At 38.3% G+C, this 14605-nt stretch overlaps 2 protein-coding genes and 1 long non-coding RNA gene across 4 annotated transcripts; all 3 read right to left on the bottom strand.

Annotated features, from left to right (window-relative positions):
- Positions 1–263: 263 nt before the first annotated feature.
- Positions 264–8185, bottom strand: LOC131328129 (uncharacterized). The gene is made up of 4 exons (XM_058361208.1): positions 8148–8185; positions 7961–8080; positions 1052–1137; positions 264–477 (listed from the first exon to the last, which is right to left on the bottom strand). The coding sequence occupies exons 1-4, from the start codon at positions 8183–8185 to the stop codon at positions 407–409; spliced, it is 315 nt and encodes a 104-aa protein (XP_058217191.1). The 3' UTR covers positions 264–406.
- On the bottom strand, positions 1159–5642 carry LOC131301498 (uncharacterized). The gene is made up of 4 exons (XR_009191305.1): positions 5180–5642; positions 4173–4505; positions 3565–4029; positions 1159–1653 (listed from the first exon to the last, which is right to left on the bottom strand). It is a non-coding gene; the product is annotated as an uncharacterized LOC131301498 (long non-coding RNA).
- Positions 8186–8583: 398 nt separating the features above from the next.
- On the bottom strand, positions 8584–10367 carry LOC131301472 (ABC transporter C family member 5-like). Of its 2 annotated transcripts, XM_058327804.1 has the most exons (4): positions 10127–10367; positions 9962–10046; positions 8905–9192; positions 8584–8826 (listed from the first exon to the last, which is right to left on the bottom strand). In XM_058327804.1, the coding sequence occupies exons 2-4, from the start codon at positions 9968–9970 to the stop codon at positions 8731–8733; spliced, it is 393 nt and encodes a 130-aa protein (XP_058183787.1). In that variant the 5' UTR covers positions 9971–10046; positions 10127–10367; the 3' UTR covers positions 8584–8730. The 2 variants fall into 2 exon arrangements, with proteins under 2 accessions (XP_058183787.1, XP_058183780.1); XM_058327797.1 differs by lacking the exons at positions 9962–10046; positions 10127–10367 and having other exon boundaries at positions 8905–9935.
- Between the last annotated feature and the right edge of the window lie 4238 nt (positions 10368–14605).

The following is a 14605-nucleotide window of genomic DNA, read 5'->3' as shown; positions in this document are numbered from 1 at the left end:
GGCCAAAAATTGGCAAGCCTCCGAAATTCTTTAAAGCTTTACTAGGTAATCGGCACGTGCCAGCACGAGGTGTCTCATGCCTGGTATTGGTATTGATATTGGTAGGAGGTGTCCCATGCGTGTTTGGAGTATTGGCACTGTAGCTGTAGATGCTTGTACCTATGATGTTATAGTAGGTAGGTTTTATTTAGAGTGGAGTAATTTGCACGAGAGGTAGGACTAAAAACCTAAAAAGCTAATTACACAAGGAATGGAAATTATAGAGAGCAAAAGATTTACTTATTGAAAGTTTCCAAGTAAGTCTGGGCAATTGTAGTTTAGAGTTCAGAGTAAATTATGCACAGACCAAGTACAACACAATTTATTGACACAAAATAAGAACATTGGTCCTCAATATACAAATACATTATCCAGTCCAAGCGTTACTAAACTTCAAGCCCCATCCAAAATAACATCGAGAGCATTTGCAGAGAACATCTGCAAAGCACAAGATTCAACATCTCTAGCTTCACTGTGAACATGTAATTTAAACCTATTTTCAAAGGGAATGAAATGCGAAGATTTCACAAAAATGCTCCACCAAAGATGATGTGTAAAACCAGCAATTGAGTTGGTAGTAAAGGCCAAATGGGGAACAAAATGAGAGCCCATTATGCTGAGAACAAAGAAGAAATTGCCAATTATTCAATCTTACTAATGTGACTGAGTGTTTCTTCATCTCTTGAACTAAGAGTGTCGAAAAGTATTAAAAAAAATGCACATGAGAGTAAACTATGGTCCTCAACTTGTAAAAACGTTACCATTCAACCGAACAATATAAGCAGTCATGAATAAATGCATATGTTTGTCTACATCAAGAGATGAACTTGATTCCTAATCAGGGAGAAAAAAAAAAGACATCGATTGTATGTATTGTAAATCGCACAAAAGAAAAAGCCTGATCAAGTTGCTTAGTTTTGTACGGAACATCCTTAGAGATCCACATGTTAGCAGCCTACCTCATCAGAAAATATAGACAAAAGGTTACCTAAAAGTTTTAAACAACTCTCACCACAATTGACACTCGTACCAAGCTTATGACCATAAGTGTAGGTGAAAGAAAGCATCTTTGGCTCACCAATTCTGTTGATGATGTTTCTGCAGACACAAAAGAACATTCAGTTAAGATTAAAAGACCTGTGGAATTTACTGAAGTATGGAACAAACCACCAAAGATTGCAATGGGCAAAACCAACTTGTCAATTAACTCAATTTTTAAAAAAAATAACAAAGCCAAACTTAAATTATGTCTCTGTCACAAGATTTACAAACGCAGGAAGGAAGATATAAAGGAAAGGAAAGGAAAGGAAAAGATAAGAAAACCCAAGTGACAAAGAAGAATTCATTTGTTCCATTTCCCTATTTTTTTCCTCCGTAAATTTGTGCACAAATCCATGACTCAAACATAGCCTAAATATGGAAGTGAAAGACCATTTGGTCCCAGTAAAGAAAGCAAATAGGCTGCACTGATTCAAATCAATACCTTCCAAGTTCCAATGACAGTTAGATCATTGACTCCTTGGGTCTGATGGTTTTGGGTGCTGATTTCTGCGAATTTGTGGCTTCAATGAGCTTCTTCGCCTATCTTTTCATCACTCATTCACCTTCTCAAACCTGTAAAAGTAAAAACATCAATTTATGCTAGATTCGAAGTTTTCGTAAAAGAAAAGGGTAGTCAAAGTTATTCTAACCGTAGCAACAATAGGCTACAGCTAAGGAAGTGGCATAGGCCATCGAAAACAGGTAATCACCTAAGATTATGATGATGCTTTTGGGAAAAGTTCTTTTAATGATTGCTATTATAGTAACCACAAGCTTCAAGCCTTTTCACTAAGAATGTGATATAACTTCTGCAATGCAGAATAGAAAGAAGAAAAAGATTCAAACTGATTCGAGGTCTTAAATAGCGTTCGTCATTGTCCACTGGTTCAAATTGATGGATGGGAACCAGAAAGAAGAGATTCTTATTCTCTGTCGCTTAATGAGTGAGAATTGATTTGTAGTTAATAGTGATGTGTATGTTGTATGCTACGCCACGTGACCTGCATAAGGTAAGTGTTTAACATTGTAACCCCCGAGGCAAACCTTTTTAAAGGTACTTGGGTATTTTCCTGAAACTTGAACACTCCTAATTAAAAAGGGGGCACAAATGAAAGCCAAACCTGTGCACTCCCAAATTTGCTCAACCCTCCCACTCCAGATGTATACCTGATGTATACCCCTGATGTATACCTTAACGTTAGGTTAATAATGAACGTATTCACTTTCTTTTCTCAATCAAAAAAAATATCCATCTAATCTGTAACTTAACTACCAAAATATCCAGCCACAATCAATTCATAAGCCTACTTTACCAAACAATAGAACATACAATTGTCATGAAAAAGTCAGCTTACACACAGAAGATAAACTTATCGCACTTTTTTTCTTTCTTTCTTGGAGAACTTGGGAAATAAAATAAAAAAAAATAACCTGAAGTCAATTTGACCCACGACTTAAGCATTAGGTCAATGAATAGAACATGGAAAAAAACCTTTTAACGAGAATATGGTCACATTCTTGTCTCGATAAATATTGCAGTATTTTGTGGGATTTTATGGTTTTGCGAATGTTAGTTCGTGAATGCGTTGTTTAACATTAAGGTGGTGCAAAAATGCAAGTATTTGTCAACTTTAGAGGGATTATGGTAAAAATAAACGGGATTTTAAAAGGGCTAAAGTAAGATAATACTGTTTTTGAAGGGTGGCACCCCTGCCAGCATCGTCTCATTCATTAAAATATTAATTGTAATTTGGTTGGACAATTACTTTGGATTCATGTATCCTGTCGCATTTGATTGGAATGTTGTTTGGCAGGGATAGGTGGCACCATTCAGCATGATAAACAATCTTTTGTTCTTCGCATTTGCTAATCAATAATGACCCATCCCACAAACAAACAAAAAAAGAGAGAAGAAGATGAAAACACTAAAGATAACACGAAGAATGGTGTATAATCAAGGTGGTATAGGAGTGGAAACGATCAATTTGAGAGCCTGTCAAATCTCACTGTTGCAACATTGCAAAAGCAAGGTTAAATCTTCCTATACTAAAAGAAAGATAAGATACAGCCGCAACAAAAAAGAAAAAAAAAACAAAGTTCTTATCCAAGGGGAACAATATTGATATCATAAAGAATATGGGATACATGTGGTTTTTCTTCAGATGGAAAGAATTTGATATCATTAGCAAAATCGGATACGCACACATTACAAATTAAGCAAAGAGCAAAGTTATGCTATCAACAACAACGGGAACCAATCATAGCAGTATCAAATTACAGAAGAGAAAAAAATAATGTTGGGGCTAGTGTTCCATAAAAATGACTATATTATGTAATTGTGTGGTCCTATTTAGGTCTTTTGTGAGTTGGTTATAAATTGATGTGGTTTGGTTATTTCAATTTAGGGTGAATGGTACTATACACACCTTAAAAAGTGAAGAAGATAAAAGGGGGTAAGGAGATAAAAGGAGAATGATACATTACCGCTTTAGTTTCTCTTCAATCATTTCAGCCTTGTCCAGAGAAGGAGAAGAAGACATGATTATCGAAACCTGCAAGTCTGTGAGACAAACAAAAGAAAGCAAAATCAAATAGGAAAACGCAAAAATAGAGATGGACACAAATGAAACACGTAGGTACAGTGAGGGTAAAACAGTAGCTGAGCTTTTAATCAATGGACGTGATTACCCCTGGCCAAGACACAAATATACAAAAACAGACCTCAATGAATGTACGAAATTACCCCCGCAGTTTATCCTTGTGGCTGGACAATTGAGGGATAAAATTGGCAAAATTGGCCACAAATTGGCAAGCCTCTCAATTTGGCTGCAACGTTTAGTTTTTAAAGCCTTAGATAAAGAACTATGTCATAAACTCATATAACACAACATGCTAGGTTCTTTAGTTCCTTACCCTTTCAAATGGTGGCTTTCCGTCAGTTGATAAGCCCTGTATGTAAAAGTATGGCAACTTATTAATTAACATGTTCATACAAGGTTAGACAACATGTAACTAACTATATTTTCAGCTTCATTTGAACTCCTGATAATACTAAGTTAGCTTATGAATTTTCATGCTAAAATGATGTTTACCTAATCTCGTAGGACGGCAGCACCTTACGCTCTATCGATTGAGCATCAGCAACACCTATCTTCTCATGTGGCCTCTGCAACATCAATATATCATATTCTCTCGTCATGTTTTCTTTCCCTTCCCATATAATTTGTAGGGAGTTAATAAAATAGAAATCGTTTCATACCCTGCTCATTCACCCAGAATAAAATAAACAGATAGTTGGAGTTTTGGCTCAGCTCAGAATGAAATAGACACAGAGTTGGAGTTTTGGCTTCATAGCTCCGCACATATCCGGCGAGTAAGATCAAGGCCCCATACATGAATCAAATCATTCTGCTCTTGCTCCAGACCTAAGGACATGTAGTTCAACAAAAAATTAGAGGCCCATCTAAATACATATAGACTAATAGACATCTTAAAGCGAAAAGATGGGGATTTCTTGGGCTGGACACTCATTGAGAGAACCAAAGACAAAGCGGCGGAGGGCTTTTCAGAGTGGATATCATTAAACACGAGCACTACCATTTGTTTTGTTAGATCTAGCCTGTTGCGGTGGCACAAGCTATTTGTGCCAAATCTTCACTGCCATCCTCAACTACCAGTAACCCAAATCAACAATTTTAAGTCCATAAATCATAGAAAACAACTCTTCAAAAATAAAAAACCCCCCTCTTTTTCACACTAATAGAAACCCAGATTGACGAATTAAAAAAATCATAGGAAACCCTAAAATTCCTAATCTGTGACAAAGTTCTTAGAAATTGAAGCAAAGACGAGAAATCAGAACATGGGGATTTAGATCCAACCAAAAGTCATCACTTTGAGTCTCTGTATCCAGATCACGAATATTGTAAGATCTGCTAAATGATCTTCCATCTTCCTCACATGACCAGTAATCTAATCTATACCATGTTTGATGTCTGTATACATACACGCATCATAAGATTGACGACACAGCCCAAAAATAAATATATGCGTGTGTATAGAGAGAGAGAGAGAGAGAGAGAGAGAGAGAGAGAGGTACCTCCTTACGGTCCTTAGCTCTATTCTCAATCAAATCGATTACAAAACTCAATCGTTCTGCTGCGTCATCTTCCATTGGACTTCACCCTCGGTACTAATCAACCGCGGACATGGTCTCCAGAGAGATGCGGTGGAAGTCGGCGGAGACGGAGGAGATGCGAGTAGTCATCATTTTGGAAGAGCATGGTGCTTTCTGATCCAGAGAAATGAGAGATGAGGATGAGAGAGAAGTCAAACATCATCTCTTATGGCGTGTCAGGTTAGAACAGTGGACTTCCATTATTGACCTCAAATAATTGAACACAAATGAAACACGTCGGTACAACGAGGGTATAACAGTAATTGAGCTTTTGACAAATGGACATAATTACCCTTGAGCAAGACACAAATCTACAAAACGGGACTTCAATAAATGTGCAAAATTGCCCCTGCGATTTAGCCTTGTGGCTGGACAATTGTGGGACACAATTGGAAAATTCGGCCAAAAATTGGCAAGCCACCCAATTTGGCTGCAACGTTTTTAGTCTTTAAAGCTTTAGAAACCAGAACAACAGTGTTGTCTATTCTACACTACATCTGTACAAAAGTTTAACCTACACATTGGCAGACAAGTTGCTCAAAAACCAGAACGATATTCTTGTACATATTGATTGATATGTCATAACCCAAAAGAAGAACATGTGCTGCAAAAACTATCCATCCCATGCATTTTTCTGTCCTAATCAGTTAGACCAAAACATAGGAAGAACTTAAGCACATGTTCATACCCATTCATAATTTTTCTTGCAGTTTTTTATTCCATCAAGCACAACAATTCTGATGTCATAATTCTCGAGGACTGCCACAAGGGTGAAATCTGTCCACTTGAGGTGCAATTCTTGAATGAATTCGCGGAAGATAGGATAACTCATGCACATATTGCTGCGAGCAATAGTCCACATTCGATTTCCCATTTTGATTGTAACGTGATCAAGGTTGAGCTTCTAAACCATTGGATACAGCCTTCGGACAAATTCCTAGCAAAAATAAACAAAAGCGTATATTATTTGTCCACAATAAAGAAAAGAAACCAAACTCATGAAGTAACTATGAAACGCTGTAATTGGTATTCATTCAGACTTCATCGTTGAAGATCGTCGTTGCACATGTGTATCCAAATTTCATGAAAGTAGACTGGTGCTCAAAGATAGATGGCAAACATGCAGTGTGCAAATTATCTGAACAAAATTAAGAAAGATAGTAAGCATTTTACTTTAGGAGAAAGCGTGTGTATAATCATAGAACCAAATATTAGTAAATAATTTTCTTTCATTACCTTCTAGAGGTTCTAGGTCTTGCCAATATGCATTTTGTTCTTCTGACCAATCATATATAACCTCAATATCATTTTCATTAAAAATTATCGTGTGAAAAATCCACCTCCGCTCACAACACAGAACTACTTTGTACCCATTTGCAATCCAATGCATTCAACAAAATTCGCTCCACCCATACTGCATAATGTTATCAACAACATGAAGTGGGCATGCTTTTGAGCCATGTCTTAATACCACCCAAATCATTCTGTTGTGGCCTTGTACATAGTGTGCAAACAAATGGGAACTGAATCGCCATAGCAGCACACCCTACAATCCAAACATCTATATTACTTGAGAACCAACTTCCAATGAAATAGGTAAAGTATTGAAAAAGAATACAAGAAAGCTGTAACCACAAAAGGAATATCAAATGATAGACTGTACTTATTATTATTAGGCGGAACAATTTATTCTGCTGCAAGCAGACAGTACGGAAGGAGAAAGCAAAATCAGCAGCGGGGAAAATTCATGCACAAGGAGAACACAAAACTAAGAATGCCAAAAATTTGTGAATAATTGTTCCATGTGAGCAAACAAGTTTACCATTCAAAAATGAGTAAAAAACAACTTGATAAATAATTTATTTGTCTAAGCAGGACGGAAGAGGCATTATGCAATCACATTAAGGAAAAATTCAAACCAGCCTAAATAGTCATGAGGAAATGAAACTTGCATAATCATTCTAGCAGCATCTGGACAATAAATTGCTTACAGAACAGACACTGTCCTGAAATCTAGATAAGAACAAACCTATCTATTTTACCATAAAGCAGGAGAAGACCATACGAACAGAAGCATAGGAATATTTCGCTACAGAAGAAAAGTCAATAGTTATATACAAGCACAGGGATAAGCAATCATCGAACACAGGAAACCCACTGAGAAAACACAAGAACGGTAAAATTCCAACTCAATGGCCCAATCGACAAAATTATATACATTATTAAATCTCCCAATTGGACGATTCATGGTAAAGAAAACCCCAATATCTCCATTATCGCATGACAAACAAATCGTCCGGAAATATCTCTCTGAGAGGTGAAGAAAGAAATGAACCCAAAAGCAAAATCAACCGAAGGAAACAACACTAAAACTCCAAGTCAAGGGTTTAATCGGCAAAAGCCACACAATGAAACCGAACCCGGGAAAAAAAACACCATTCAAGACAGGAAATACGCAAAACACTATTCAGAACTCATCCAACAACTGAAACAAAGTCAGCCCACCAACGATTCTAAGTGAGAAGAATCCATACACGCAAACCCTAAGCAGATGAGATAAACACACCACACCAAATAACAGTTGACGAGATCGGAAAAAAAGACGCGATAAACACCCTACACTTCAAATCGGTGCACGAAACAAGAAACAATAAACACCCACAAAAAAAAGGGGTAAAAAACTTCAAGAAACAAAAGTCGTACCTCACGCGACGAGCCACAGCGGCCGACGAAGCCGAGAGAGGAGAACACGAACGCGAAATTTCCACTGGCTCGAAACCCCAATATTTCTTCTGATCGTCTAGAACCATCCAGGCATCTACTCTGTAAGCACAAAAGAGAAGCAAAGAATATAAACGCCTGAATGGGGAACCGAACATGACATCAGCACCTTAAAATCTGGAAAGACGAAATTACCCTGAAGGCCATAATCAGAGGCTCTCCAATTGAGGGGCATAATTGGCAAATTAGCCAAAAATTGGCAAGCCATCCAATTTGGCTGCAAGGTTTTATTCTTTAAAAAAAAAAATAATAAAGCTTTAGAGATAACTCTTCTTCACTTTCCAATTACTACATTTTTAAATTTTTTCCCGACAATTAATATTGTTTCCCTCCTTTACTAGGTTCTTCGTTCGTGCAAGGCACCAAAACCCATGCCCGTTGAAGGCAAGAAGTTATGTTTAAGGGCAGTAATTTTTTTGAGTTTTAGCTGCATAGCTGGAACTGTAAGAAGTAGTTGGTAATAGCTACAAAGCCACAATACATGCATTGATCAAAACAACTAAGGGATTAGTTCTTCTTGCATACAAAAATTACATACTAAACTAGTCTTACATTTTCTCTCATCCATTTGCATCAAGCACCAAAAGGCGGAAATCATCTGGATTCCTAACAGCAACAAAGACCAAATTAGAGTCTTGTAAGTTCAAGGTATTCTGCAAAACTTCCATACCAATAGGCTGAAGACAGCCATTTTATCTGGGAACTTTCCATGTGAAATCATTCATGCAGAAAACAATTTCGTTAATGGGCTCATTATGGAAGAAAGCTTGAAAATGTTGAGTAAAGACCTGCGATGTAGTTTTCATTAAGTTATTTATCAAATAAACTAACATATATGACTTAGTCAATGTGAATTAGGAGAGAACCTGATTGAATGACATTTGTTGTGTGCAAACATATGCAAATTGTAGAGGATAAGCATCGGCAAGAAGAACAGAAGGTAGCCATGCTGTTTTGATTGCAGCTAGTTTATGAGCTGATAAACCCTCTTTCACTTCACCATTGTTTCCAATGAAATCACATCTTTTACTAAATGCAATGGATGCATCGCGAGGATTGCTTCCATTGGAATCTTCAGATGAGTTGTTGGGAATATCCATTGATTCAATTGCTTCATGGTGAGTTGACACTAAAGCTTTGAAATCAGTTCCAGCCTGCAAAAGTTCATCGTATTTCCCAGCATGAACAATAAGGCATTCCTTTAAAACTTGCAAAATAAAAAATGCGTATTTAGAAAGAAATTGCATAAAAGTTTCATTGCATGTCCTCAGTTCTCACTCTCAAAAACTCCTCATGCGAAAAAAGGACTGAAATTTGAAAGTTTTATGGTTCAGTGCTGCAGGCGGCTGCATTGGGCTTAAGACTAAAGTGGTTCATAATTTAAATGGTCCCATAAGGCAATAACCATTGCCCTGCATTTTGGGTGCTACCTTTCCAGCCTTTCCTTCACATTTTGGGGGCTAAATTGCTCTTACATTTTGGTTTGCTATGATTTTAAAGACCAATAATGCCTCGCTAAGCATTTCTAGAAGCTATGCAGATATTTTTTCTCCTTTATGTGCGTGCGTGTGCATGTGAAATCCTCGAGTTAATAATAGATACAACAATTTGCAACTGACATGTCCCATCCAACAAGTAATAAGGCAGAAAACTAAACTAACATAAATGTCCCTGAATAAAAATTTACCAAACCTAGAATAGGGCAAAGAGCAATAAAAGGAATTCAGATATGGACCTTCAAATCAATAACTTAAATGGCCAACGTAGAAAATTCCCTTCAAAATAACTTGTATGTAGTAACTTTTTTGTATAGAAAAAGGCAACCTTGCTATGATAAGAGGTTACATGTCGTAAGATGTTCATATCACCATAAATCTTCTACATCATACCATATGTAGAATAGACCAAAAGATGAATCCATACCAGTATCATATCAGCAGCGGGCAAAAATTCAACTTGGTGGGTTATGAAAATCAGTCTTTGCGGCTAGAGCTGTCATTATGAATTCCTGCAGTTCCATGTAAAATGTTTAGCCAAACTCCATTCATTCAACTGCTAAGTGGATGACACAAGAAGTAAAATCCTAACCTTGAATAGTTCGGACCCAGTGCGTGCATCAACACTTCAACAGCACTAAAGGGATCATCAAGTAAATAAATGTCTGTATCTTGATAAAGTGCCCTGACAAGCTGCACACGTTGCTTCTGCCTACCACTCAGATTAATGCCTCTATCACCAATGATGGTTTGATCTCCATGAGAGAAAAGTTCAAGATCCTTTTCAATGAACATGCACGGATAACACTCTTGTACTTTGCTTTATCCATTACTTTGCTTTTATCCATTACAACTATACAAGCCAAGGAATAATCAATACATACAAAAAAAAAAAAAAAACCATCTTAGACTGAAACCAACCCAATATATAGAATTTTTGGATTTCCAATATATGGGTTTTTGTATTCACCAACAACAGTCGAAGCCAATTACTAATAAAATGGCAGCCTTCCACAACCCAAAAAAGAAAAATTTTTAACAAATGACGAAAGTTTCCACCATTTTTAAGAGGTGGGGTCACTCTTCTTAATATATCACCCCTCATTATATATCCACCTTCAAATCCACCATAATTCTGTATCCACCCAAAACAAATCCTCCATCCAAACGGGCCGTTATTAGATCATCGACTCGTGGAGTTATTCCATGCATGCCCGCCCAGTAACCCAGCATGGTTATGGTATGGTATGGTTGAGTACAAAACAAAACCTGGATCACTCACGGTCACGGGTAAGGCTTTAGCCGAGTCGAGTTGAACTTTGTTGAGCTCAAGCTCGGCTCGTTTAGTAAATTAGCAAAATCTAGATTTCAAGCTCGGCTTATTTAGTAAACGAGCCAACAACTTGATCTCAAACTCGGCTCCAGCCTTAATGAGTCGAGTTTAGTCATTTACTAAACAAACTTCTTTAATTGAGTCGAGTCTCCCTTATCGAGTTAATCTAGTGTCTGTGGGAGTTTATATGATGAATCGACCCGCCACTACGTGCTTAAGGCCCAATTTGTATTGGAGTAACGGTAAAGAGTTCACCGCATTATTTGGGCTCATTATACATTGAATGACTCATATCCACTTAAAAGACTAAGCCTTATATGTGGTGAGTCATCCAATTGTATATTTAGGTCCAATTTTTTTTCTATTTATCCGATGTGGGACTCAACATTCACACATGTTCTAACAAATTTGTTTGTTGTGCCGAACACGAAATTGAGAGTATAACAAATCAACAAGCGATAAACCCCTATCATGAGCATATAACGTTAGTGTAGAATTTTCTACTGGGCTAGTGTAGCTTAATCCCTCATTATTTTCAGGTGCGAACCCAGGACCATAGCTTGCATACTTGGAGTGCATAGATGTGGAAAAATCTTTTGAAAGCTAACTGAAGGAGTTAGCCATCTTTTAACTTTCTTTTGGAAGATGTGTTTGTAACTTTAATTACAATTCATTGACCATGGAATACTGTAAACTCTTAACTCTCTTTTGATACTTAGTACTTATGTTGATTTGGGTCATTGAGCCAATGATGTAATCTTTTAGAAACTATTGGACGTACAGGTGCAATTTATGGAAATGGAAATGTCAAACTCTTTTGGAGTACCATATGAATTAGGGCGTTGCTATTCGCAGCCCTTTATTTTCTCCCATAGCCCGTTAAAAATTTTTAATTATACTTGACAGTTAGTTACCGAAATTGAGATATATTTTCAGCATCCAATTACCGAAATATAATATTTTTTTCAATAGCTATTTACCGAAAATGTATGTTCGGCAATTATTTACCGAAAGTTAAATATATTTTCGACATGTGGTTACCGAAATATAATCTTTTTTTCAACAGCTATTTACCGAAATGTTATGTATGATTTTCAACAACCATTTACCGAAATGTAGTGGGCTATGGGAGAAAATAAAGGGCTGCGAATAGCAGCGCCCTATGAATTATTGTGAGGATTTTTATTATGCAAATCATTTATATTTATCTTGAAAATCGAGAGCGTGACACAAGTTGTTCGTTTTTGTAGACACCCCATTCCGGACTGTCCAGATAACGTTATTTGTCGATCTTTTATTTCCCCAATGATGATTATAGTCGAGACCAGTCTGAGGATGGCGATGGTGTTTGAGCTTTGAGCTTCCCGAACCCCTTTCAAACCCATTTCAAACCAGAGCCAAACAGCCCCAGCAAAACCCAACTGGCTTACGCCAGTGCCTTGATTCCGTACGCCAGTCAGCTGCCACGTGTCAGTCATCGGCTGTTGACCCAGCTTTTACTGGCGCACGCCGGTCCATATGTGGCGCACGCCAGTCAAATCAACTTTATTCAGCCACATGGACGAGACTTTTGTGCCACCCTGACGTCGGCCACAGTGTCCCTGATGATTACTCTCGGCAGAGACGCTCCCTCTCTCTTCTACACCCCCCATCAAGGCAAGTCCTATGTATTTAATGCATGGGAGGCTCCCTTCCTCTTCCAACCAGCCAAACAAGGCCTTGGTCCCAACTGATCTCAGCCTCTCTCCTCTATAAATACTCCCCTTGCATATGAATGCAAGGGGTTAGACACATTAAGAAGGAAAAGGCCTTCCTCTCTTCTCTTCTTGCTCTCTACCTCTCTTCTTCCATTGAAAGAGAAAGGAAAGCAACCCACTTCCATACACCCACTAATGTCCAGTCACCATACATCCTCCATCTTCAACCTCTAAAGTTCAATACCATCCCCAAACCTCAACATAAAAAGGTATACCACCTTTGCGTCCCTTTCTGTTTTCGACTTCTGACGGGGACCAGTAAGGCCCAGGCTAGTAAACAATACTAGTCCTGGCCTTAAACTGGTAAAATACAAAGATCGTGAGATGTGCTATATGGCGCACGCCAGTGTCATTCAGCCGTACACCAGTAATGGCTGTACGTGCACTACTGGCGTGGGGATCATCGGTCACCTATTCTTGCTTTAGTGCTTTCTTTTAACACCTTACAGCATGCTAAGAGCCAGTTTATTGCTTTCTGTGTTTAGACTTAATTAGTCGTAGCATCCATTACATGCTCTCATTTTTGTCTTGAAAGGCCTCTGAGATCTTTCTGGTCATGTTTCAGAGCCCAGATGATGTGAAGCCAAGCACTGGATTGGGGTCGAACATGCGTACGTCATTCGATACTGGCGTACGGTAATGTGTCCCTTGATCCAGTGGCTGGTCCTTGTATCTTAGCTTAATCTTGGCCTATTTCCTGTCCCAACACTGTTTTTGGGGTATTCTGTTGCATCTTGTGGCTTGAAGCCTTCTCATCTGTCTGTAATTATATATCCTGCTCTGTTAACTGCGTGGTTTGTTCTGGGTGTGCGCTGGTCCTTTTCCAGAACCCAGAGGATTGCAAACAAAGGCTGAGAAACCAAATAAGTGGAGTACGCCAGTTGGGTGTGGCGTGCGCAGGTCTGAATCAGCATGCAGTGGCTCGGCCGGTGCATGCTAGTGCAAAACCTGCTCGTGGCCCTACAGGACAACGTATTTCAGTTTGTCCAGTTTGCTCAGTGCTTGTTCTCAATCTATATTTAGTATTGCAAACAAGTCATTCATAAAGCATTTTGTCACATTAATCGCAACTTGTTACAGCTTTAAATCCCCATTAACTGTTCCCCCGCCCTAACTGGCTAGAATAATGATCAAATGAGAGAAAAATGCAAATATTTTTGTAAGAAAATGCCTGAGTAGAGACCGATCTCCGGATTGGGCGAGAGGGGTGCCATAAAACCTTCCCCTCTCGTAAACTGGCTCCCGAACCTCAGATATCGAAGGTGACGACGGACCGGTCCATGCTTTTTCAAAATCAAACAACGTGGCAAACGTTTTCGAGTTCGGTTCCTTGGGTGTTTTACCGCTAAAACCCGAGTGGTGACTCTGAATTGAGGCATTTCGCCGCACTTTTCCTAAAGGGGCCGCACCCAATCTTTAAAAGGGAACCCAACATCGAGCAAGTTTTTGGGGCGCGTGCCCACAGTTTTCTTCATAAACATCAATTAGAATATTGTTACCATAAAATCCAATTACTGTTACCATGGAATCCAAAAATATAGCTGAATGCACGATCATTTGGACGTGGTCAGCGTAATTGAAACTTGAAAGTGGACCTTACCAAGTATCCATTTGACCAAAAAAACAGAAAGAAAGGGGATCTTATGCATTTGTATGGTACCATTTGAGATAATCTACCAAAAAAATCATCCAAAGTGCTACACACATAACGGTTGTGTAAAACACAACACACAACTAATCTCTAGCCGTCTATTGCTGTAATAAATGACCAGGATTCGCTCAAACTCTTCCCCATAAAAGTTGAACTTTTCCTTGGAAGAGTTTTTATAAAATCTAGACCGTCCAAATACATCTGGACGGTTAGAATTACGCATACAACCAACACAACGGTTGTGCAAATAACATTTTTGAAAAATCATATTTAATCTCTGCTTTAGAAGTCCCGAAAAGTCAAGGCCAGCCTTGTTTGGTGAGCCATTGA

This window comes from Rhododendron vialii, chromosome 1a (genome assembly GCF_030253575.1).
Source record: "Rhododendron vialii isolate Sample 1 chromosome 1a, ASM3025357v1".
NCBI classification, from domain to species: domain Eukaryota; kingdom Viridiplantae; phylum Streptophyta; class Magnoliopsida; order Ericales; family Ericaceae; genus Rhododendron; species Rhododendron vialii.
This window is presented reverse-complemented; position numbering and strand designations above follow the sequence as displayed.